Genomic DNA, 26,954 nt, shown 5'->3' on the forward strand with positions numbered 1-26,954 from the left:
CAGGGAGCAGCCACCTTACAGGCTGTTACCCTCCCCCACCACTAGAGGGTGGAAGAACACGAAGGGGTGAAGCAGTTCCCTGACCTACCGCTAGAAGGAAGTGCTGGACCCACCGAGGTAGAGGAAGAGCTTTGTCGCAACTGGTGTCAGGAGTGGGAGGGATCAGCTGGGCCAGCCCAGCGGACTAAGCACCAAAAAAAGGGGGGGAAGGGACATGTATTTTTTGTCCTGTTCACCATAATGGATGAAGTGGTGAGGGCACTAGTACAGGCCACGGTGGCCCAAAAAGAGGCCACCAGGGCCCAGATGACTGCCCAGGAGGACTCAATGCGGGTGCAACAAATGCCTAATCAATTGCTAATGAGTCAGGTGGCCCAGGACCAAGCCCTCCTGCAAGAGGTGATGGACCAGTGAAAGACCCTGACTGATCACCCCAGCCCTCAGGTCCAATGGAACGCGAGCCTGGAGGGCTACCAGCTGGCCACCAGCTACCTACCAAAGATGACTGTGGAAGATGGACAGGACTGGGACCCAGCAGGGAGTGGCCACCTTAAAGAGGCTGTATTACCCTCCCCGACAACTAGAGGATGGAAGAGGTGAAGCAGTTCCCTGACCTACCGCTAGAAGGAAACACTGGACCCACCGAGGTAGGGGAAGAGCTTTGTCACAGTACTTAAGCACTGGAATAAATTACCTAGGGAGGTTGCGGAATCTCGGTGGAGATTTTTAAGAGCCGGCTAGGATAATGCTTGGTCTTGTCATAAGTGTAGGGGACTGCACTAGATGGCCTCACAAGGTCCCTTCCAATCATACGATTCTATATTGTTGTTTAAAACTATATAGCCAAATCCAAAGCCAGCACTTCAAGCCTTGCCTAAATTTTCACTTGCTGACTTCAAAGTTTAGTTTTTCAAGTCTCTTTCAACAAACGCTCAGTAAGGATATACTCTATCTGGTTTCATATTACTATTAATTACTTGTACTATGGTAGTGGCTCAAGACCCGTCAAGATTAGGGCCCCATTGTGCTCGGCCCTGTACAAACACATTTCATCTGCTGAAGATCTTCTCTAAATGGACAACACAGACAAATGGTGGGAGGGGAACCAGGAAGAGAGAGAACTTGCCCAAGGCCACATAGTAGGTCAGTAGTGATGCTGGGAGCAGAACCTGGTCTTCAAAGTCCTAGTTCAAAGCTGTATGCATGGGACCATGCTGCCTCACATTTGTGATTAGGATAACTGTGTTCCTGAACACTGGATAAATCTCTGTTTTCAGGGCCCATATCCTCAACTGTTTTTGTCTCCGTTCTGGTAACTCCAGTAGACTGGCCATGTGAGCTGCTGGTGAAACAAATAGGAGGGTGGCTGAGTGCAGGTGTCCCTAAATGACCACTTCTCACTAGGTCTACATGATTTGCCCTGAAGAGCTTCTAGTTTGTCTTAGTCCTAAATGCCATAAAGATATTACTTCACTTACGTTGTCTCTCTAATATTGGAGTGTCTGAAGGCTAAGAGTAGCAGCAAGTGACTCTGCCTACTCTACTGACTGTAGGCCTGGCTTGACCTGAGCAACTGGACCAAATGAAACTTGATAGGATGGACATAGGAACTGAACTGTTTGAAATGGGCATGTTACGCTGAAACCATGCTGACATACAGATGTTGTGGGAACATGACCAAGCATTTCAATAGAAGATAGCAGCAGAAGTAGTGTATCCAAAGAATGCGCAAAACTAAGAATTCATTAATGAAGCTTTAACTTATATATAAAACATACATGATGTGGTAACTGCTTTTAAGGAAGTATGGAATTAAGGCAGTGTGTTCTAATAATGTGTAGGATACAAACTATACAAAGTACAAGTGGCCTTAAGTAATGTGAAGCAAGAAAACGCCCTCTTTCATCACCACAGAAAAGTTAAAAATTTGATATGAGAGAATTGGTGCAGGGTAAGAGAATTAAGAAGGGACCAATACCATGAAATTAAATGTGAAACCACTACAATCCACAGGGTGTGGAAATTTGTTTTCCCTCCTCAAATACTGTTGCATAGCAATGCAAAATCTGGGAAGCGCCCGATCTGTATTGCTGTTTGCACCTGAGGGATACTGACATGTATGTGAGTTGCCAGAATGTGGGTTCACTGTGGGGGAAGAGTCTCCAAATTGCACAGTATAGTTGAGATGCTGGGGCACAGGTAAAGTGAAAACTGCCTGTGCTGGTGAACTGTGAGAGCTGAAAAGGTCCATTTCTGCTATGAACCCAGGGAATGTTATTTTAACTGGCCTACGTTCTATTTCACAACTCAATTTCCTGTGGTGCTAAATGGAAAAAAGAATTGTACCAGTTTTGTATAATGTAATTAAATAAAAGGAAAGTTAAAAATACAGACACATGCTTTAAAGGGAGAACAAGCTAGCAATGTGGGACTACACATTAGTAGGCTATACCGTAGGAGGGGAGTTTGCACCCCCTTGTTTGTATTTTGAGCCTAGTATTAGTGGTGGTTCAAATGACTACAATTACTACAATCTTGGGAATGTGGTGCTGGGTAGCAAACTTAAAAAAGAAAGCACAGAAAGACAGGATATAATGCAATTAAAACAAATGCTAATATAAGAGACAAACGAAAGCAGTGGAATGTAGGTCTTTTATTTCTAGGGAGACAAGATTAGGGAGGTAAATGGGTCAGCAGGCTGGAAAGAGAATGGCTGTCCTAGCTACGATAAGAGGAACCATTTACAATGGATAAAATAAGCCTGAAACATAAAATGAGATCAAGAGTAAGCTGTGCGTGCTGTACCAAGACTGCTTCCTACGAAGTGCTCAAGCTAATCCCCAGATGTGATGCAATGTATAGTAAATGCAATGTAAATGCACATAAAGGCAGGTCTGTCATAGCTTCTACCTACCCCCTATGCTTGAGCCTGATCAACTCCCGTGTAGTTTGATTGTATGTCAATAAAGACGCTTCAGTAATGAGTCTGGAGTCGAGCTGAGTTCTTGAGAACCGAGTGGATAAGGTCTTAGAAACCACCCCAATACTTGCAAACAGCAAGCTAGGGTTTTTTTTTTAATTACTGAATACAGAAGTGAATTTTGGTGTGCTGGGGTCCTGTTGTATGAAATCTTGGCCAACTAGGTTAGTAGTCACTCATTTCTTCTCATAGTGAGTTCTGAGCATGTGTTTAAAATGCAAGGAAAAAAAATACAATCAGCCATTTTATTTAGAACAAAACACTAGATTTAAAACGAATTATCTGAAGAAAGCATTAACAATATAGAATTCATCTCCAGAACACTTGCAAAAATGAGATTAAGAAAAATATCTGTGCAGTAAGGCTCAGTTCATTCAGTACCAAATATTTTCATAGTGCAAAAACTTAATTTGATCTGGTCCTATAGCAAAATGAGATCTGCAGTGTAATCAAGGCCAGGAATTTCTACTGCAATGTTTAAAAGGCAGATTTTATTCATATAGTTTTATATTTCAGAAATATTGATGATCAGGTTTTTTTTTTGTCTTGTCGGCAATTTGACGCATCATCCCTTAAGTAATCTTGGTTTTAATAGATTCTTTTTTAAATAAGACGGTACTGAGTAGCAGTTGCACTTTACCAAAGGACAGATTTAAAATTTTACAAGAAAAATAACTGGGGACCAACAAATCTGAAAACAGCAATACTATTAGGTCAACGCTGATAATTTGCTAAAACCTAAGCTTGAGTCTAGGTTACAGCTCAGAGTTCAGTTTCAAAAGTCTTCTCACTATTTCTTGTTTGTTTTAAATGAATTAGTGGTGAGTCACCTCTTTTGTCAGTCATCTTAAAGATTCTGGAAATCCCTAGCAGCAGTTTGTAAAATAAAAATGTCAGATGTCTCGCTGGCTGTTCCTAACTGCATTATGTTGTCTGCTGGGAGAAAGAAATCAGGAGTTTGCAACATTTCCAGACCTGCACTCATGCAGATTGAGTATGTTGAGGAGGTGACATTTGTTTTTCAGCTTTATATCTTATTAACTCAGCAATTATTGAATTGACTCTGACGTTACCCACGCCTCATTTTAAATCCAGAGGAAATTTAGCTGAGATAAGGCTAATAGCTAAGAGGTCATTTGTGACATCTTACATATGCACTTCTAGTTAAAACAAATATGGCAAAAACAAAAATCTGTGGCAACACTACTTGCTCTGAAAATTAACTAGACTGGCCACAGGCAAAATACCCAGTGGCATCAATAAAATATTCACCCAGTAGCTTTTTGAAGTCTGGGTAGGATTACTGTTTTACACAGGAATCTAATAGTGCAAAATCTCCTGACTGTTTTGTGAGACTCCTGTGGTCAGTATCTCAGGCATGTATAAAACTTTATCCCCTTTCAAACCCGCTAAACATAAATGGAGAAATACAACCAGCCCCTCTAAAATTTTAAACAAAATGATTATATTTTTGCACAGATTAGAAGGGGCAAAGTGTTTTCTATGTTAATATTATAAAAGCATACAGAGACAGATCTCATGAAAATGCAAACAGTATTGTGGACTGCTCACAACCTGTGGATGGTCTTCACCACAAGCAAAGGTGTACTTTGGCCAGTTTGGCCTGGTGTGCAGCAGGGGTACATTTTCTGAGACAGCAGAGGCTCTCCACTGGTTATTTTTTGTACTGCTCCATGTGAAAGAAAAATACTAAAGCCTAAATGTGCCCACTGAGAGCCTTTAAAGAGACATCATAGAATGACAAATGATTCAAGCTCTCTGAACAGTCATCAGGGTACGCTGTTTGACTGCAGTATTGATTAATCTCTTATCACACACCTCATGCTCATAATACTGACTAGTCTTAGGCAAAGCTGTAACAATAGAAAATGAGCTGCCGTCAATCAGGATCAAGAGAATTAATTACTTGGTACTCAGGAGAGGACAAAAATAATTGAAGGATGGGGCCTGATTCTGCAACTTTTACTATCGTGCAGCATTGGGCCCTAATGAGCTACTAATTTATAGTGAGGGGGCAGGAGGGAGATTCCTCACAAGAGGAAAAGATGGGTTACTACTTACTCTCAAAGAAGAGTTACGAGTAATACCTCCTCATGTTCACACTTGTGGGAAATGGTATCTCTGTGTGAGCTTTGGAACTTTTTAGCAAGTGGTGTCCATTGGGGCCACCCCGCCTCCTTGCAGAGGCTACATATGCCATGAGTGGGAATATGCAGAGGTCATTTGAAGAATGAAATGTTCAGAATCCACCTCCTTCTCTCTTGCGGGTATTATATATAGATAGCAGTCTGATGTCATTAAACCAGTAGTGGCAGATATACAAAGAGGTTGGGTATCTCACTACCACTGACATTTTATGTAGGTTTGGAAGAAAAGTCAGTCAGCATTTCGGATTAAACTCAGTGACAAGTTCATTTTGCAACTGTGCTTTTCTTCATATGCATGGCTTAACTGAGAAATGTGCAATAAACAATTTCATTCTTGTTCTCAAACATCCCAATCTGTTACTATAATTAAATTCTACTGTAAAATTCTAAGACTGTATTTCAAAACATAAAATCATCTGGAAAGCCTATAAGGAAATCAGTGTTCTGAATGCCTGGTATCTTCCCTCTATGTTCTGTGTTGCTGCAATTCAGTTTTGTTTTTAAGAGTCTCTTTTTAACACATAGTCTAGAGTTCACCTTTTTAAAACCTCAGAAGATCAGAGGAAGGATTTCACCCCACAAAATGGCCACAAGTACTGTACCTGATGGGACAAAAGACATTTAAATTAGTACACTTGAGGAACATACTGTCTGGTACTATGTAAAATAAAAGTGTTTTTAAAAATATCTTTGTGAGTCTAAAGTACAGTGGAGACTGCTGAAAAAAGCAATTCCTTGAAGAAAGGAGCATGCAAATTCAATGCCTTGCAAAGAATCACAGCAAACATGGTTTCCTGCAAAGAGAAATCTTGCAGAACCTGTATAAGATCACAGCTCTTAATTAATTCTTCCCAGTTGAATTTCTTACCCTATGAACAGATGATTTAAAACAGACAGATTGTGTGCAAAAATCCACTTTTAAAAGCCAAACAGCGCATATATAGTTTTACTGACGTGAAAATACAACAGTCCAAAAACTCTGAAGTTATGTGCCAACTGACCCAAGTAACAAGGCTTAGGGGCATTCAATACGCTGACTTAATTTACTCTGTCTCCACACACCCCTTTTCCACTTTTCCATACTTTGACTTGCCAGCTTCTCTTTGAAGCTGGTGATGTCACACAGGACTCATGGATGAAGCAAGGACTGACATACAGAAGCAAAGTAAGTTAATAGAGCTTTTTTAAAATGAGGTACTGTCTTGTGCAGTTTTGCTAAATTGCTTTTTTAATATCCTCATTTTGTACTTAAAAATGACATCTTACCACTATTGGCCAGTTCTAGCCTCCAGTGGTGTTCCATGACAGATGTGACACCACCAAAGTAGAGCACGTTTAGATTTCATGGAGTGGAAACTGCCAAATCTGGACCTTAACGAGGAGGAGGAAAAGGTATGTTTTTACATCAAAAACACACTGAATGCTCTCCTGTTCTTGTTATTTTGAGCAGTCAGCCCAATAGTGAAGGAAAATCCAGCACTGTTAGTTTTTTGTGTGTTGTAATTAAGCAGTACAAAAACTAACTGATGAATACCAGCTGACCAATTTGTTTCCATTTTCAAATTCTCTCAGACTTTTTTTCACTTTCACAGCTCACCCTCCCTTTTAGGATCTGCCAGAACCCAGCAAACGTGGATGATATTTTGCTAGAACCTGTACAGTCCTACAGTATATCACACATCTCAAACAACCCGGATTTTAAAACTGAGACATCAAGGTCAAATGAAAGACAGCTGCATCAGACTGACTCTGCCAGAATGATATTCTAAAGTAGATAAGGTCCGTTGATTTAAAATTGACTAGTTAAAATGGATCTGCCTACATTGCACACCAATTTGGAATTTTGTCGCTGTTCTTTTCATATAGTGCATAAACATCATTGTAAGATTCAAAGCACTCCGTGAGCATACAGACTTTAAATGTGTACGTTAATGACACATACGCAAAGAAAATGATACCTCACTTTTTCTTATGAGAAAGAAAATCCCCCCAAAATAATAAGAATTCCAACAGCTATGTTACTATGGCACTGAGATGTTAATCTCACAGTCAGGCAGTTCAAAGTTATGGTCTCTACAGCAAACCTTACTAAATCATATTTATGTCTGCGTATTATTGTACCAGCGCTGGTCCCAGGATATTAGACAGACAAAATTGGCGAGAGAATTTCTTATATTGGAACAACTTCTGTTGGTGAAAGAGACAAACTTTCAAATTTACACAGAGCTCATGCTTGGCATACCTACAGAAGTTGGCCCAATGAAAGACACTACCTCACCCACCTAAGTCATATGTACTAATACTATATAGCATATGATTCAAAACTCTCTATATACTTGCAAGAAGGACAAATTATGATTACTCTGGGAATCATAACTTTGAGTGTCCTGACTTGATTCAAGTTCTAACCTTAACATTGCATTTTTTCAAGTGCAAAAAAGCACAAAGGCACTTACCTAAGGAAGGTGCCATCCAATACACAAGTGAATAATCCCAGAATTTGTCATGGAAACAACTTGCATGTAACGAAAAGGCCAATGCTGGGTTAAATATGGCTCCTGTGAGGTTTCCTCCTGCAATAAGTTTTAAACAAAATGAAACTAAACCATCTTTCTTGACTTGTATTCTATGAGCAGACATATTAGGTATGGGGACACAAATGTCAGTCCATGATACTACATTAAATGTATGCTTTGTTACACTGGTAATAAACAGCAGAACTGATTTTAACTTCTGATTTGATTTGTCAAATGAACTGGGCGGAACTGTTTTTAAAACAAGTTTAAAAAACACCCATGCTCTACATATAGGCTATAACTCAGTTACCCCTTTTCTAGCAACTACTGAATTTAATCATTGTTCTGACTGAATGTTTCTGTAAATAAATCCATAGACTATCTTGCTAGGTAGTCTGTATCATGTCTTTGTAACATAAAAATCCCTATGTGCATGTCAGGGAGACTTCTAGAACCTTTCTGACGATGTCTGAGTTTCCAATGATGAAAAGTTCCAGAGGGGTAGCCGTGTTAGTCTGTATACAGCAAAAAAACAATGAGAGTTCTGTAGCACCTTAATGACTAACAAATTTCTGTGGGCAAGTGGGTTGCAGCCCATGAAAGCTTATGCCTGCAGAAATTTGTTAGTCTTTAAGGTGCTACAGGACTCTCGTTGAGTTTCCAATGTAGACAGGGCTTATCACAATCTCTGTGACTATGTCCTTGATAAGTACTATATAGTATCAGTTCTTGAGTGTCCTCTGCATAGTCACTCTTGAGATGCGCTGACTTGGTGCAGCTAGGAGAGTGGAACCTTCTAGTAGAAATGCCTGTTAGAAGCACATTGCCCCTCCCCTACCATCCGCAAAGCCTGTGCCAGTTAGGAGGCTGTGGCTATAGGAGGAGCATTGGAGCTGTTGCCACCAACTCCCACAGCATTACACCACCTTAGATCTGTTTGTCTCCCTAATTAGTACTATTGTCTAAAAAAATAAAATTAACTAAGTTTGTTGCAGGGTTTTAGCAGTTAGTATAGGTTATACCTAGTAAATATATTTACATTAAATTAAACATTGAACCAACATAGTTAATTTACTTATCATGAGGGATGTCAAAATGAAGAAGCACAACTTCAAAAAAATGTGTGTCGTGTCTAGTAGTCTTTACTTCCTCTGAAGCACACATCTGGTGCTTAAAATGCTTAGGTGAAAATCACTCCCCAACTCACTGTCGGATATACAGCAAATTCACCCCCCATCTCCAAACCAGGAAGGACAGTCAAAATAGACTGCAGGTCTTTCTGTTAAAAGAGGTGTTATCCAGGGGCGCCGCTTAGGGGGAATGAGTTTTGTGGAGGAGGTCTGATTGCAGCACACGGTCCTGCCCTCAGGCAACCTGAATGTGGAATGTGAGTTCTGCAAAGGAGAGAGAGTGCTCCCAGCTTGTGGCCCTGGGGCAGGGAGTCAGTATTTTGTTTGCACACACAGGCAGGTTGAGTCAGATAAGAAAGGGCTGGTGATTAGATTAATGATCTGAAAGTTATTAGATGAGCTTGTAGACAGGAATCCCTCTGCCGGAGAAGTGGGTGTTGAAGAGACAATGCAGGGAACTCAGAAGAAATACAGCCAAGGCCGCTGAGCCAAGGTTACATTCAAAAAAGAGGGAGATGTGAGATCTATGAGTGGAGGCACTGTCGGCAATATAAGTTTTACCTGATTAAGGACTGGAAGATTTGACCCTCCAATTTTTTTTCCAAGAGGAAGAGCTACCCAGAGCTCCTGGGCCTGTTTATTTTCCTCTACTGCCTGTAGTAGCCCTGATATACCTCAGAAGACTCCATTTTTTTCTCAACTTTAAAATGTGGAATTTTCTTGGTGTTTCGTTTTAAATATTCCCCTATGAAAACTGCAACTCAATCACTGTAGTGTTGTGTTTAAGAGCCTTCTGGAAAGTAACTAGCCTTTAAACAGAAGTGAAAGCAGTGTTGCCAATTCTCATGCTTTTGTCATGAGTCTCATGATCATTTTATTTTCCTTAAAGCCCCAGTTCCTGGAGTCAAGTGGATATGTGATGATTTCAGCTTTCATTCTTAAAACTACAATACCCACCTGGAGAGGTGAAGAAACAAACTGACAGAGCCAAACGGGTACCCAGAAGTCACCTACTACAGGACAGACCCAACAAAGAAAACAACAGAACACCACTGGCCATCACCTACAGCCCCTAACTAAAATCTCTCCAGCATAGCATTAAGGATCTACAACCTATCCTAGCAGATGATCCCTCATTTGCTCAAGCTGTGGGAGGCAGACCTATCCCTGCTTACAGACAGCCCCCCAACCTGAAGCAAATATTCACCAGCAACCGTACACCATACAAGAAGAACACTAACCCAGGAACATACCCCTGCAACAAACCCCACTGCCAGCTCTGCCCACACATCAACTCTAGTGTCACCATCACAGGTCCTAACCACATCAGCCACACCATAAGGAGCTCATTCACCTGCATATCTACTAATGTAATATATGCCATCTTGTGTCAGCAATCCCCCTCTGCCATGTACACTGGCCAAACCGGACTGTCACTACGCAAAAGAATAAATGGACACAAATCAGACATAAAAAATGGTAACATCCATAAACCAGTTGGAGAGGACTTCAATCGCCCAGGACACTCTGTAGCTAACTTGAAAGTTGCTATACTTCTACAAAAAAACATCAAAAACAGACTTCAAAGAGAAACTGCAGCACTGGAACTCATATGCAAACTCGACACATTTCAAGTGGGTCTAAATAGGGACTTGGAATGGTTATCTCATTACAAGAAGTAATTGTCACTGTTCACACATTCTCACCTCCTAATCAATGGTTGTGAATAGGCCTGAACTACTCTAACTGAATGGACTTTGCTCATACCTAACTTCCCCATTGTTGTTCCTCACCCTTAGATGTATATATATCTCTTCTCTGGTTTCTATTCCTTACATCTGACGAAGTGGGTTACAGCCCACGAAAGGTTATGCCTGCAGAAATTAAATTTGTTAGTCTTTAAAGTGCTACAGGACTCTCATTGTTTTTGCTAGAATTTTCAGGTGCCTAAGTAGCCCCTGGAATCACGGTTGAAGTTGTTCCCCACTACCAAAGTCTGAAATGGCACCCCTGGTGCTATATGGTAAACCTGTTGGATTTGAAAGCTCAAAAGGAGCTGTAAAAGTAGAGACCAGAGTCAGCTCCATCTACTTCTGGATCCAAAAAATTATCTGAATCTGTGGCAAGAGCTTCGGCTTTGGTGCCAGGCTCTGGTTCCAACTCAGCTGAGGCCCCAGTGGTCAGGACCTTGGAGCCAACCTCAACCACAATGCTGTCTATGTCAGTCCCAGATCCAGACAAGCATCATAAAGGTTCACAGGACGTGCCTGGAACATCTTCCTTAGTTCCAAGGAACAGAAAAATTAAGCCAGGGCTCGACAAATTTGTTTTGGAGCCAGGAGTCAGCCCAAAAATTAAGGAGCCAGACAACGTAAGCTCAGCGGCAGGGCACCCTGGCCGGAGCACAGCAGCTGGTCTCTCCTCCCGACCTTGCCCCTCTCCCACAATGTAGGCCCAGCGGCAGGGCGCCCTGGCTGGAGTGTGGCAGTCACAGCACTCCCCACTCCCAGCCCTGCCACATGGGCACAGTGGCGCCCTGGCCAGAGTGCGGCGGCTGCTCCCCCCAGAGAAATACTAGATTCCAGACTTAAATTTCTAGGTGTCATGGTGACCTGGCGCCCGGGGTTTGTCGAGCCCTGAATTAAGCATGTCTCCAACAGTTCCTCAGAAAGTTCACGTTGGGCGGAACCAAAGCTGAAAGACTTGGGATCTCAAGATGCATCTAAGTATATGAGCCTAAGATTGAGTCCTGCGGCTCCATTAACAGAGCCAATGGCATATAACTGAGGTGACAGCTCAAATTCACCCGGTTCCGCACCGTTCTACACATCCAATTGAAACACAGTCTCTTCCAGACAAAAGACCGAGACAAGAAAGTTTCAGAGAACGTTCACTGGCTTTGCTTCCACTTCTACCCCAGACTCCTACAGGCTCATCAGGGAAGATCTTTTCCCTGCCTTCTGTTTTTCAAATTCCTACTTAACGGGTCTCACCAATGGCTTCAGTGTCAGATCTGGGATTGGATCTGAAGTTGGATGTAGAACCGGATCCAGTATGGTGTAAAATGAATGTTCTTTTCATGGAAGAAAATGTTCAAACAAGGAGTAGTCCTGAATTCCTTTGATATCCTTCAGAGACTGGGCAAGTCTCTGTATTCAAGTAACTGACTGGGCAAGCTGGCAGGACTACCCTATACCTCCTTGAATGCTACTAGCTCCTTCTCCTTTCTCTTTTCACACTAGAAGACTGGACTCTCCAAAGCCAGAACTGATTCCATTGAATTCTATGGAGCTGAGATGTCTGGATTCTTAAACTGTGGATCTGAGACCATCAGATCATTTCTCCCCCTCCCACCTGCCCCAGCAAAACAGGAGCTAACCTCAAAGAAGAATATCAAGAAGGATATCCATAGGATGAGTTTCCTTACAGCTCAGGAGAGTTGCAGAGCAGCTCATCTCCTGATGATAATATTGGAGAGGCAACAGCTTTGTCTCCCTCAGAGGACACAATTCAGTTAGTGGACAGGATGGCATCAATCCTGATATTACCATCCGTAGTATTGAAGAAGACTGAATAGCCAATACTTGACATTTTAGGGTCAATGATGAAACCTCAAATCTCTTTGCCCATATTAGAAAGTTTATGTCAACTGGCAAATTCGCTTTACTCCAAGCCATCTTCATGCCAACCAGTTTCTAAAAAGGCTAATAAATCCTGTCAAATCTCACAGTAGGGTTTTCTTGTTTTCATGTACGTCTTCAACTAAACTTCTGGGTCATAGCAGCTATACTTCAAAGACCAAGATCAGCTTCTGACCCTTCTACTTCATGGAATAAAGAATGAAGGAAGTTAGATTTCCTGGGCAGAAAAGAGAAGGTTACTCACCATGTGCAGTAACTGAGGTTCATCAAGACGTGTGACCCTGTGGGTGCTCCACTCTAGGTGTTTGGCGCATCCTCACGTCCTGGATCAGAGATTTCTGCCAGCAGTGCCTGTCTGGTCGCCCATGTGCAGCCTGTCTCGCAGCACCCTTGGTATCTCAAACCACGCGTGTGACCTAACCACCTCTGTTCCTTCTCTACCGTACAGTTGTATCTTTATATGCTGAAGTAGAGGGGAGAAGGGTGAGTAATGGAGTATCCAAAGGAACATACATCTTGAAGAACCTTAATTACTGCACAAGGTGAGTAACCTTCTTTTCTTCTTCGAGTGGTGTCCCTGTGGGTGCTCCACTCTAGGTGACTAGAGCAGTGGCCTTCCCTGGATGGAAGGGACTTTGGAGTTAGTAAGATTAATAGATGACAGTACTGTCAAACCTATTGAAGCATCAGATCTGGATGTCTGATCAATAGCGTAATGTTTTGTGAAAGTATTTGCCAAGGCCCAGATAGCTGCCATATATATATATATATATATATATATATATATATATATATATATAGTATGGAAACATTACTGAGGAATGCTGTATATGTGGATATTGCTCTGGTGGAATGTGTTTTGATCCCTTGAGGGGCTTGCATGTTTTTTAAATTGTAGCATGAATGAATATAGCTCAATACCCACTTTGACAGTCTCTGAGTAGATATGGCTGCTCCTTTTGATCGTTCTGCTATGGACACAAAGAGTTTTGAGATTTTTCTGAAAGGTTTTGTCCTGTCTCGATAAAAGGCTATTGCATGTCTGATGTCCAATGTGTGAAATATTGCATTTTGTGCACTACTGTACGGCTTTGGACAGAATGTGGGTAAGTGAATTGGTTGATCATGAGTGCCCTGATTTCACACACGTCAGGCTGATATAATGGCCACTAAGAATGACACTTTAATGGACATGTGCATAAGTGAGCATGTTGCTAAGGACTCGAAAGACTATGTTTAGATCCCATGGTATCTTGGGGGCACATATGTCCGGATATATATTTTGGACACCAGTGATGAAACGTTTTAACTGTTGGGTATGCAAACAGTGCAGTGTCATCGATTTTTTGATGGAAAGCGGTGATGGACGTCAGGTGGATCTTGATGGATCTCAGTGATAGGCCAGACTTTTTTAGTTCTAGGATGTAGTCCAGGACAGTTGGGATTAGTGAGGATGTGGCGGAGATGTGTTTGTCTTTGCACCATATCATTAATCTACACCATTTCTGAAGGTAAGTCTTTTGACTTATTGGTTTTCTGCTATTCTGTAATATGTTTGACTGGTTCAGAGCAGTCTAGTTCTTGTTGAAACCATGTAGGAGCCACGCTGTCAGGTGTAGATTGCCTAGATGTGAATGGTGAATTGCCCCTTGTCCTGGTGTAGCAGATATTTGCACAATGGGAGAATGATTGGTACGCATACCGACATCTGAAATAGATAAGAGTACCAAACTTGTCTTGGCCATGTGGGCATCCTGTTGGTATGTATCTTGTGGATGACTCTGGGCATCACTGGAATGGATGGGAATACATAAAAGAGGCCTATGTTGTAGTTGAGGAGGAATGCATCCCCCTCAATTGTTCTCAAACCTGCTCTCAAGTAGAAGTGGAGTCATTTGCGATTCTGTGGTGTCACACAAAGGTCGATGGCTGGGTGACCCCATTGTTGAAAGATTTTTTGTAGAATTGTGTTGTTCAATTCCCACTCGTGCTTTTGTCCGAATACTCTGCTGAGAGTATCTGCAGTTATATTTTGACATCCCAGTAAGTGTGCAGCTGATATATTGATGTGATGGATGCACCAATTCCGTAGTCTTGTCGCCTCGGTGCACAATGAGTGAAATCGTGTTCCTCTCTGTCAGTTTATGTAGAACATGCATGTGACATTGTCTGTCATTGTTATCGTTTTGTTCTTTATAAATGGAATGAAGTGGGAGAATGTGCTGCGTACCATGTGGCGCTCTAACAAGTTTGTATGTAGGTGTGTTTCAGTCATTGATCATCTGCCCTGTATGGTGTGGTTCAGTAGATGTGCTCCCCATCCTATTAAGGATGCATCTTTAGTGATCATAACTGAGGGCGGTTCCTGTGAAAATGGGATCCCTGTCATCATGTTGGTGGGTTGTGTTCACCATAGTAGGGAGGTTTTGACTCTTTTGGGCATGGCCAGTATCCTGTTTAGTACCCTGTTTAGTGGCTTGTAGGCAGTTGTTAGCCATGCCTGTAGGCAACGCATGTGTAAGCATGCATATTATACTACAAAAGTAATGACCGCCATGTGTCCTAATAGCTGGAGACGTGTGGGCAGTTAAGGTCAGGCTGTTTCTTAGTGATATAAAGTTTATTATGTCCCGGAACCTGTTTTTCAGTAACGATGCTGTGGCTGATAGTGAGTCCAGGTATGCTCCTATAAATTTCAGTTGTTGTATTGGATTCAAAGTGGACTTTTGGTTGTTTACAATGAGTCCTGATTCCTGAAACAGTGATCTTGTTTGCTGGGTGGCTTGTATTAGACTGTGTGCTTTTATTAGGCAGTTGTCTAAGTATGGGAATATTATTATCCTGCATGTGTAGGTATGCTACCACCACGGTGAGCATCTTTGAAAAGACCTTTGGTGCAGCAGAAAAGCCAAAGGGAAGTACTTTGTACTGGTAGTGATTGTCTCCCAGCATGAATCTGAGGAAACTGTCTGTGTGCTGCGTGTACAGTGACATGGAAATAGGCATCTTGCAGTTCGAGGGCTGAAAACCAGTTCCCCCCTTCCAGTGCTGGTATTGTTGTGGATAATGTGACCATCCTGAATCTTTGTACTTTTACAAATTTGTTCAGTCTTCTGAGATCCAAAATGGGTCTCCATCCTCCATTTTCCTTTTAGGTTAGAAAATATCAGGAGTAGAAACCCTTCCCTCTGTGTTGCTGTGGCACATATTCTATAGAGCATAGAAGTAAGACATGGTCTACTTCTTGTTGTAACACATGCTCATGAGATGGGTCCCTGAAGACGGACAGGGATCTCCAAGACTCAATTGTCTGATGTAATGGACGCCCAGATGTGCTGGAAAGGGCATAGACCAAATTGGATGGTAGATGTTGTTAGCACTGGGTGGTGAGGGAGGTTATTCAGATCCTCGACTAAACTTTCCAAATTGTTTCTTGGAAGATGATGATTGTGATGTTGATAGTTGTTGATTTTGTCACCTCCTTTGTGGTCTCTGTCTGTTACATTGTGTGTCATATTGTCTTTGATGGTGAGTGTATTGAAGGTATCTGTGTTGGTATGGCTGATATCTAAATTGTCTTCTCTTTGTTGCATGACTATATATGCTAAGCGTGCACAATGTGGCCTGTGTGTCTTTCATGGTGTGGAGAACCTCATCTGTCTTTGTGGGGAACAACTTGGTCTTATCAAAGGGAAGGTCTTCTATCGTGGACTGCAGATCCTTCAGTAAGAATGCTGAATGGATCCATGAAGCCTGCGCATTATGACCACCATAGCTGTCATTCTCGCTGCTGTGTCAGTGATGTTGACAGAAGCCTATAAGGCGGTCATAGCAATGAGCTGACCTTCATTAACAAGTGACTTGAATTGCTCTCGCCTTTCTTCTGGGATTACAGCAATAACATCCATTATTCTTGTGTAGTTGTTATAGTCATAATTTGATAACAAAATGTCATAATTGGCTATACATAGCTGAAGCATGACCAATGAATATACTTTGTGACCAAATAAGTCCATTCTTTTCCATTCTTTGTCTTGGGGTATGGTGTTTACCCCCTTGGTTGGCCACCTCTATAACAAGGGAGTTAGGAAGAGGGTGGGTAAAAAGAAGCTCCATACCCTCTGAGGGGATGTAGTGTTTTTTGACCACCCTCTTATATGTTGGTGGAATCGTGGCTGGAGTTTGCCAGATGTTGTTGGCGGGCTCCATCAGTGCTTCATCCATTGGTAGTGCAATTTTTGATGAAGCAGCAGTGTGCAGAATTCTGAGGAGCTTGTGGTGCGTTTCTGAGACCTCCTCGAGTGGTATTTCAAGGTCTTGTGCCACTTTCTTGAACAGGTCTTGAAATTACTTGAATCACCCGCCGTTATAGGCAGACATGGTATTATTGCTTCGTCTGGTGATGACAAAGACTTGTGAATTGCTGGTGATGTCTCCTGCTCAGTTGTGTCCTCCACTTCCTCTGTAGTTTCAGGAGGTGGCTCTGAAATAGGTGGGACAGAGTGAGCTGGAGATCTGGTTCTGTCTCTAGAAGAGCTGAGGGGTCTACTATAACCCCTTGTGTAAGCAGATCATGTGTCCCAATTAGGTTATTGCATAGGGTACTGCTTGGGTGGTCCAAACCATGTTTGTCTGTGGTATCTGGTGCATGCCCTATGTTTTGGAGAAATGGGAGTTGGTCTGTGAGGTGAGGAGTGTTGAGATGAAAAGACTCCTTCCACTTCATTGTCCTCGCCTCTGCTGGAGAATGGTATTGGAGAAAGGGCTTCATCCGGAGCTATTATAGGGTGGGGAGGTGTCTGTGCCAAACAGTGGTGACTGAGGTGTAGATGTCTCCCTCCATATATCTCCCTGGTGGCATTAATGTAATTTTGCCTTATGTTTTTGACCAGCTACCAAAGTCGGTACCATGTTTTCACTTGGTGCTGTGGTTGTAGTTGGTGCTGTCGATAGAAATGGTGCCGATGTAGTGGTCGACTCCGTTGCTGTTGGTGCTACACTTGGAGTTGGTGCTGTCCCCAGGGTCAGTGCCATAACCGCTCTCGGTGCTGAGGCTACTAATAAGTCAGTTTGTGGTAGCTATCTCTGTGCCAGTTGTTTCATTGGCGCCGTAGTGGAGGAGATTGTTTTGGTGTTGACTCTCAACTCCACACCAAAACATTGGGCATCCTTTGGTGCCATTGATCAATCAGTAAGTACCAGAAGAACCTGGTGCCTAATAAGTACTTAGTCTAGGCACCATTGATCTGGCCGATGAGCTCCTCTTTTTTGGCAGGCTCCAGGGAAAAGCTGAAGTTCTTTTCCACAAAGTTTCTTTTTCAGCTGATTGAGGTGAAGTTTCATGGCCAAGGTCAGAGGCGGGTCTCAACAACTTCTCCCTTAGGATCAGTTTGAGTCGGACATCCCTGTCTCTTCTGGCTCTAGCCTTTTGGTTTTTACAGTGGGTACACTTTTGTGTTATGTGTCCCTCACCAAGGCATCGGACACACTGAGAGTGTCCATCTGATGCTGGGATGGCATCCCTATATGAAGTACATCTCTTGAACCCTGGTGAATGGGCATAATGGTCAGTTTCCTGAGGGAGAGAACTATTCTACTCTATGAGGAGGAAGAAAAAAATTAAATCATTAATCATTAAAATAGGCCAAAATGTAGCCAAATATGCCCCTAGGGCAGTGATACTCTGACTTCAGAGGTTCAGGAGCCAAATTAGTGATCAACATTACCTAAAAGAGCCACAGTAGTGTGAATTCATTTTCATTTACTATTTATATGTATATTATTTTCACAGCAAAATGACTGTCAAAAGTATTTTACAAATGGTTAATAACATAGTAAGAGCATCCTGGATATGTTTCAAGCCTTGAAGACACATCTTTGGGAATATTACAGAGTGAATCATCATAACTATACACATAACATTACAACAAACGTGTTACTGTAACAATAATAATCAGTACATCATGAGCATTCCAAAGACATCTAACGTGACATTCTTTGCATTAGACAACACACCATTACACTATAAGGGTGACCATGGGGGTGCAGGGTGTCACAACAGTGTTTTAATATCATGTATTGCAAAGGAGACACATTAAAGAGGCACTTGCGGCTCCTAAGTGATACTGCCTCTAAATCAGTGGCAACAGCAATATTGCTACATAGACAAGCTTGGCTACATTCATCTTTTGTCCCACTGGATACCAGGGTCAATATAGAGGATTTAGCTTTCAAAGGAGACTTATTTAGTGTAAAGACAATTGACATATTGGATAAACTGAAGGAGACTTTATCTACAGTTAGATCTTTAGGAATTATGACACATCACAGAAGATCTTCTACCCCAGTGTTCAGATACTATAGGTACATACCACCTCCTTCATCTACTTCTTACCAGAGGAGGCAACCATACCAGCAGCAGCATACATATTCACAAACACATGACAGGAAAAAAAACCCTTCAAATCTCTGGGAATACTGGGACTCATGGCATCTACGATATATATAATTTCTTTATGCCAGACTCAGAATGCTGCCACTTCAGCATTGGATTCTGAACAATTTAAATCTAGTATGGACAGCATGCTGAAGAAAATTATAATATGGAGAGAAATGTCATTCTCTAACATGGTGGTTACATCCACAGAATGTGTTCAACTGAGTATTATTCAACCCACCTCATCCGAAGCTAATAGTAACGATGGATGCATCCTAGATTGGCTATGGAGAACATCTTCACATTAAGTAGTAAAGGGCCTTTGAAGTTTCAAAGAATACTGGCTACACAAATGTACTGGAAGTTTGGGCAATCCGTTTGGACCTCAAAGTGTTTCTCCTACTGATACGCAATACAGTTGTTCAGGTTGCCACAGATAACATGGCTCCAGTTTATTATGTGAACAAACAAGGAGGGACCCATTCAACCCACCTATGCAATAAAATGATAAAATGGTGTGTACATTTTAACATTTATCTGATTGCTTTACATGTTGCAGGAGAACACAATGAATTAGTGGTTCATTCAGCAGAGACTTGGTCTCTAAATGGTCTCTAAATAATTTGTCAATTCAGAATATCTTCTATAGTGGGGAACCCCAGTTATAAACCTGTTTACCACCAGACTCAATGCAAAATGCCCTCTTTTTTGCTCACAAGAGGGGTGTACAGTCAATCTTTTACAGACACATTTTTCCTAGATTGGGGAATGGTTCTCATGTATGTGATTCGCCCATTCCCTCTAATTCCCAAAGTTCAAAACAAAGTAAAATAAGATTCTGCCAGGATGATTTTAATTTTCCAGCATGGCCGAGACAACAATGGTACACTGATCTACTCCTCTTATCCAATAGCAGTTACAGGACTCTACCATTATTGACAGACCTATTATTGCAGCAGCAAGGGAAAGTGCTCCACCCAGATCTCAAGTCTCTACATAAAATGGCTTGCACAGTAAGACTTTGACTGAAATAGAAAGTTCATGCTCCACTGAGGTTCAGCGAATTCTCATTAATACTAGGAAACCCTCTACTAGAAGTTGTTATGTCTTCAAATGGAGATGATTCACTATACTGGGCAGAAAACAGAAACGTAGATCCAATTTCAGTTCCTATTCAGATGGCTACTTGATCAGTATGAACACATATAGACGACATATAGACACATATAGAGACCCTGTCCCCTTGTGGAATTTGCATTTAGTATTGACTCAACTGATGTCTTCCCCTTTTGAGCCATTACGACATTGTTCCCTCTTTCAACTTTCAATAAAAATAGCCTTTATAATAGCAATAACTTCTGCTACAAGAATTAATGAGCTGCATGCACTAATGGCAGATCCTCCTTATACTAATTTTCAGAGGGACAAGTTGGTCCTTAGACCACATCTTAAATTCAATCCAAAAATTGTTTCCGATTTCTATGTGAATCAATGTATAAACTTACCCATATTTTTTCCAAAACCTCATATAAGTAAGGAAGATGCTAGATTACATTCTTTAGACGAAAAAAGAATACTTTCATATTACCTGGATAGAAGTAAAGACTTCAGATCATATCCTAAATTGTTTATTTCCTTATACTGGTTCTTCAAAGGGTAGGCCATTTCAGCTCAGTCATTATCTAGATGGGTCCATTATATTGAGGAGTGTTATAGGACAGCTTTGCTTTTTCCCCTCTAGGTCCTGGAGGTCATACTACTAGAGGAATGGCTATGTTTATAGCATTTTTCAAGCATGTTCCCATTGTTGAAATTTGCAAGACGACTACATGGAGAACAATCCATGCTTTTACAAGTCACTATACACTAGATTTAGAATCTAGGTCCAATGCTAGTTTTGGCAAGTCAGTACTTCAAATCATTGTTCAATTAGGATTCTGTCCCTCTTTTATTGAGATACTGCTCACCAAACTTTCCCAAGGGTGGGAATATGCAGAGGACACTCTAAGAAGAAATGGAGGTTGGTTACTTGTAACTGGAGTTCTTTGATATGCACTCTGCATATTCACACTCCCTGCCCACCTTCCCTGCTTCTGTGAAGTTCTAATTGTATCGTTACTTGCTAATCTGCTTTAGCGTTTATTCCCCAATGCATGCTTTCAGTCAGAAGAGGAAGTGGGAGGACTAAGTGCTTCTAACAGGCACTGCTACTGGAAGGTTCTAGCTGCACCGGGACAGTGCATCCCAGGAGTGTGAATATGCAGAGTGAATACTGAAGAACTTCAGATACTAGTAAGTAACTTTCTTTTCTAATTCTTGCTCAATGGAGAAATTTTATTAAAAGACTACTTTTATTCTATTATTCTGTTCCATTTACTTAAAGGGCTGGAAGGGATCTTGAGAAGTCCAGTCCCCTGCGCTGTGGCAGGATCAAGTAAACTTAGATCATCCTTGATAGGTGTTTGTCCAATTTGGTTTTAAAAGTTTCCAATGATGGGGACTCCATGACCTCCCTTGGAAGCCTATTCCAGAACTTAATTACCCTTGTAGTTACAAAGCTTTTCCAAATATCTAACCTAAATCTTCCTTGCAGATTAAGTCCAATACTTCTTGTCCTACTTTCAGTGGACATGGAAAATAATTCATCATCATCCTGTTTATAACAGCCCTTAATATTATTGGAAGTCTTATCAGGTCAGCCCTCAGTCTTCTTTTCTTAAGACTAAACATGCCCAGTTTTTTTAACTTTTCCTCATAGGTCAGGTTTTCTAAATCTTTTATCATTTTTAGTGTTCTTCTCTGGACTCTTTCCAGTTTGTCCATATCCTTCCTAAATTGTGGTGCCCAAAATTGGACACAGTACTCCAGCTGGAGCCTCACTCGTGCTGAGTTAAGCAAGACAATTACCTCCTGTATCTTACATACAAGACTCCTGTTAAACCACCTCAGAATCATATTAGCCTTTTCTTGCAGCTGCATCACATTGATGATTCATTTTCAGTTTGTGGTCCACTCTAACCCCCAGATCCTTTTCAACAGGACTATCATCTAGACTGTTATTCCCCATTTTGTAGTTGTGCATTTGATTTTTCCTTCCTAAAAAGTACTTTGCACTTATCTTTATTGAATTTCATCATACTGAATTCAGACCAATTCTCTAATTTGTCACGGTCATTTTGAATTTTAAACCTATCCTCCAAAGTGCTTGCAACCACTCCCAGGTTGGTGTCATCTGCAAATTTTATAAGCATACTCTCTAATCTTTTATCCAAGTCATTAAGGAATATGTTGAATAGTATTGGACCCAGGACTGACTGCTGCAGGACCCTACTAGATGTGCCCTCCCAATTTGACAGCAAACCATTGATAACTACTCTGAATACTCTCTTTCAAGCAGTTATGCACCCACCTTATTATAAATTCATCTATTCATCTTATTATAAATTTCCCTAATTTGCTTATGAGAATGTCATGTGGAACTGTTTAAAAAATCTTACTAAAATCAAGGTATATCACATCTACTGCTTCCCCTCCCATGGACTACGGCAGTAATCCTATCAAAGAAGAAAATTAAGTTGATTTGACATGTTTTGTTGATAATTCCTTATGACCTTATTATTTTCCAGGTGCTTACAAACTGATTGTTTAATAATTTGCTCCAGTATCTTTCCAGGCACATTATCTTATAGTAAGTAATTCTTAGGCAATAACGGGGGAGGAGTGGAATATCAAATTTGCCTTATGCATTACTTTTTTCACTTTTTTTTAAAACACTTAGCTTAATCATAAGGATGATCTTGAGAGATGCCATTACCTTCACTTCCTATTGACTTCAAATGGAAGTGAAGATGCTCAGCATTTATCAGGATTAGGCCCATAAAGATACACAAAATACACAGAATTCACTACTATTTTTGGGAGTAATACAATTTGTTTTTCTTACCTAAAGATATGTCCCCACCAAAGAAGGGCTCAATCATAATGTGTTTAATCTCTGTTGAAAGCTCTCCACAGAGAATCATACAGAAAAAAATATAAACCATTGTTTACTACTACTTCTGTTCTGTTTTGTCTTATTTTTTCTTTTCCATTTTTTAATAATAAAATAGTCATACATAATAAAAGTGATAATTCCTCTTGTCTTAAATCATGGTGTCCCCCAAGGCAGGACAAGGATCCCTTGTCACTAAAATAATGCGGGTAACATCCCTGAACTGGCATTTATTAAGACAGTTTTTAAAATCTGTCCTGTCATTTCTTGTTGCTCTAGACTATACATTTTTAGTAATTTTGGTGAATTATCTAGTGCTCAACACCTTAAAACATCTCTGTCTCCACAATGTTTTTGAATGATAATGCTTTCTTACTGGTGGTAGTAACTGAGGCCATGTTTACACTACAAACTTATGTCAACCTAAGTTACATTGGCATACAGCCGCCACACTGAGTACATAGCTTGTGCGCATACATGCTTGGCTTCTTGTGTTGGCGGTGCACATACTCACCAGGAATGCTTGTATTGATTCAAAGTGCTGTGCACCAGAGGTAGGTATCCCACTGTGCAACGTGCCACCATCCAGCGCAGTGTCTTTTGGGAAGTTTTTGCAATGTCAGATGGGGCCAAAACAAGTCATGTAGGGGTGCCTGGGATCATGGGGTCAACTTCCCATAAAGCAGTGTTCTCCATCCCATAATTTCATCTGCATCCCATAATTTTCATGCCTTTTCAAAGTCCCGCAAACCCATGTGTCCCTCCCCACTGTCTGCCATCTCTGACAGAAGCCTGGAACCTGCTCAGTTCTGAACTATTGTCATGAGCATTGCAAGCACAGAGTTACTACAGAGAATGCTTTCTGGGTGTCTGGCTGGTGAATCTTGCCCACATGCTCAGGGTTTAGTTGATTGCCATATTTGGGGTTGGGAAGGAATTTTCCCCCATGGCAGATTGGCAGAAGCCCTGGGGTTTTTTTTGCCTTCTTCTGCAGCATGGGATATGGGTCACTTGCTTGTGGATTCTCTGTACCTGGAAGTCTTTAAACCATGATTTGAGGACTTCAGTAACTCAGTCTTAGGTTACGGGTCTATTAGAGGAGTGGGTGGATGAGGTTCTGTGGCCTGCGTTATGCGGGAGGTCAGACTAGATGATCATAATGGTCCCTTCTGACCTTAAAGTCTATTTGCGGAGCCACGGGGAACTTGATGATTTCTTGGAGGCCAAATTGCTGTGGGACATAGAAAGAAACAGTTCAAGGTTTGTGTTGGTGTTCACGGAGCAGCTGGAGATGATGGAGCAATGAGACACAAGCACTGACTGGTGGGATTGCATTGTAATGCAGGTTTGGGATGATGAGCAGTGGCTTCAGAACTTTCAGACATGCAATACCACATTCCTGGGTCTGTATGCAGAACTTGCCTCAGACCTCCAGCGCAGAGATACCAAAGTGAGCGCTACACCAACAGTTGAGAAGCAAATAGCTATTGCTTTGTGGAAACTTGCAATGCCAGATTGCTACCAGTCAGTCGGGAATACTTTTGGAATTGGGAAAACCACCATGGGGGCCATTGTCATGCAAGTGTGCAGAGCCATTAATCAACTCCTGCTACACAGGACTAACTCTCAGCAAAGTGCAGAACATAGTGGATGGATCTGCAGCAATGGGGTTCCTGAACAGTGCTGGGAGGACAGTATATCAAGAGATAGAGCTACTTTTCTATGGTTATGCAAGTGCTGGTGGATCACTGGGAATATTTTACTGACATCAGTGTGGGCTGATCAAGGAAGGTGCATGACACTTGCATCCTTAAGAACACAGGACTGTTCAGGAAGCTGCAAGCAGGGATTTCTTTCTTGCCCAGCAGATTACCATTGGGAATTTTGAAATGCCCATAGTGATCCTGGGTGACCCAGTCTACCCCTTGCTCCTATGGCTCATGAAGCTATACACTGGCCACTTGAATAGTACCAAAGAGCACTTCAATTACAGGCTCAGCAGCTACAGAATGAGTTAAATGTGCCTTTGGTCATCTGAAGGGTCTCTGGTGTTGTATACTCACAAAATTGGATCACTGAGAAAAATATTCCAATGGTTATACCTGCCTTCTGTGGTCTACGTATCTCTGAAGCAAAGAGGGAAGAGTTTCTGCTAGGGTGGAGGGCGAAGGTCAAGCAGCTGACTGCTGAATTTGAACAGCCAGCTACAAGGGCTATTAGAAGAGCTCAGTGTGGAGTTATATGATGGAGGCAGGCTTTGAAAGATCATTTGAATAGTGAGCCAGAGTAGTGTGTGTTGCTGTAGTGTCCGCTGCCTTGTCTTACTCTGTTGCAGCCTGGTAGGAACCTGGTAGCTATTGCTGTGTATGTAGGAATATAACATTGTGAATGCATCTATTAATATTGGTTATGAATGATATTAGGGGTTGCGTGACACAGTGCAGTAACAGGTAATTGGTTGCTTTCAGAACTGCTCAGCACCAGCCAGCATATGTGGTGAACTAAAAAAGATAAATTATGTCCCAAAAAACAGAATTTTATTCTATAACATGAGTCAGACAATTCCAAAATAACCATTTAAAACTTCATAAATTAAAACTAACAGAACTTATGAAGGGGAAAGAACAGTCATATCCATTTCAGGTATACATACACCAACCATGGCTTTCACATGTTAGTGTATGTGAAGCTGTTATTGTCTTTCCTGTCCCCCGGGTGGAGTGTTAAGAGTAGTGCACCAGCTCCTGATGCCAAATGGAATGTTGAGGGGAGGTATAGCAAGATCCCAATATTGAGTTTTCAATGAGATGCAGAGGGAGGCAAGCATGGAATGGTTGAACCTCCAGGTCCACCAGAGTCTGCAGCATCTCTATTTGCTGCCTGTGAAGCACAAGCACATCCTGCTGCATGTCGTCCTTTTTCCAGCACCTTTCTCCTCTCTACGCTATCCTTCTCCAGGCTGTCTGCGATGGTGATACTCCAGGCCCTGTTCTTATTCTCTAATGCAGCACTGGCTTGCAGAATCTCCTGGAACAAGTCATCCCGAATCCTCTTCTCTTTCCTCCTTATCTGGCTCAGGTGTTTCATGGGTGTGGAGCAGAAGACCCTGAAGGCCGCAATGGCAGCAGCTGCAGATACAATACACAGAAGTACCATTGTCAGTGTAGTCACAATGGAAATTGAAACTTAACATGCTGAACTCACTTCCCTTGCTCACCCAAAGTTGTAAGCAGTACATTCTCACTTTTGCTTAGGATTGATTGAGCCTGGCACCAGTCACAGCACCAGCCATGGTGAGTATGGCCCCCCGGGAGTTGGGGAAATGAGTAGGGAATAGCATGGTTGCATAATTCTAGTTGTATAGGGCAATGGAACTGAAAACTGGGACCGTCTTCCACAGGTGATGGTGATTTTAGCTGATTTTTTATTCCTGAGGGTAACAGAGACAGAGAGAGCACAGCTGCTGCTGGCATCCCAATGCCATCCAGGCCCATATGTTGCTAGCCTGCGCACTGCAATGGTACCTGCTGAAGTTATCACTATGTGGTGTGGGAAAGTGTCCTAGCGGGGCTGAAGAAATAAGTCAGTCCTCCTCAGAAACCTTCAGCAGAGAATTGCAGAGTACCTCCATGAAAGTCTCTTTGAGATCTCTACAGAGGATTCATTTGACATCCTAGCGCACATAAAGAAACTGCTCCACATGGCCCCCGCTGCCTAACTCTAGAGGGGAATAAAAAGCAGACAGTAACTCTACCTCTCTTGGTTGTTCCACTACCTCTTCTAGCACAAGTAAAAATGAATACATCAAAAGATGTGTCCTGCTACTTTGGGAATGCCTTCCCTCTAATTTCAAAGTAAACTGCATACTTACCAGAGGTTCCTTCCCTTGCATCGGCCTTGCCTGTGCTCGACTGGCAGGACTGCAGGAGTGAAAAACAGGTTCTGGCTCACTGCGCAAGCTGGATCCCATGGTTGCCTGTCCCCCATATTCCTCCTCCTCTTCCTTGTCTACCACCTTCTCCTCACTGTTCAAGGCAGGGGCCTGTGACTCAGGCTCCTTCGAAGTATCCACAGTGCTGTTGGGTATGGTGG

General features: G+C 41.9%; 1 protein-coding gene across 3 annotated transcripts in view; it reads right to left on the bottom strand.

Moving 5' to 3' along the window:
• Positions 1-2,628: 2,628 nt before the first annotated feature.
• The window catches only part of AQP11 (aquaporin 11), a 33,827-nt gene continuing 9,501 nt past the window's right edge, over positions 2,629-26,954 (bottom strand). Inside the window, exons 2-4 of one of the 3 annotated variants that reach the window (XM_067533281.1) lie at positions 7,605-7,721; positions 5,686-5,750; positions 2,629-3,178 (exon numbers count right to left, since the gene is read on the bottom strand). In XM_067533281.1, coding sequence (XP_067389382.1) covers positions 5,698-5,750; positions 7,605-7,721 — 170 coding nt within the window. In that variant the 3' untranslated portion in view covers positions 2,629-3,178; positions 5,686-5,697. Of the gene's footprint in view, positions 5,751-7,604; positions 7,722-25,388; positions 25,991-26,954 lie in introns of those variants that run through there. The other 2 variants (XM_067533280.1, XM_067533279.1) reach the window with 2 other exon arrangements.

Source organism: Emydura macquarii, unplaced genomic scaffold (assembly GCF_026122565.2).
Source record: "Emydura macquarii macquarii isolate MOO-44397 ecotype Brisbane River unplaced genomic scaffold, CSIRO-AGI_Emac_v2 contig_3328, whole genome shotgun sequence".
Taxonomy (NCBI): Eukaryota; Metazoa; Chordata; order Testudines; family Chelidae; genus Emydura; species Emydura macquarii.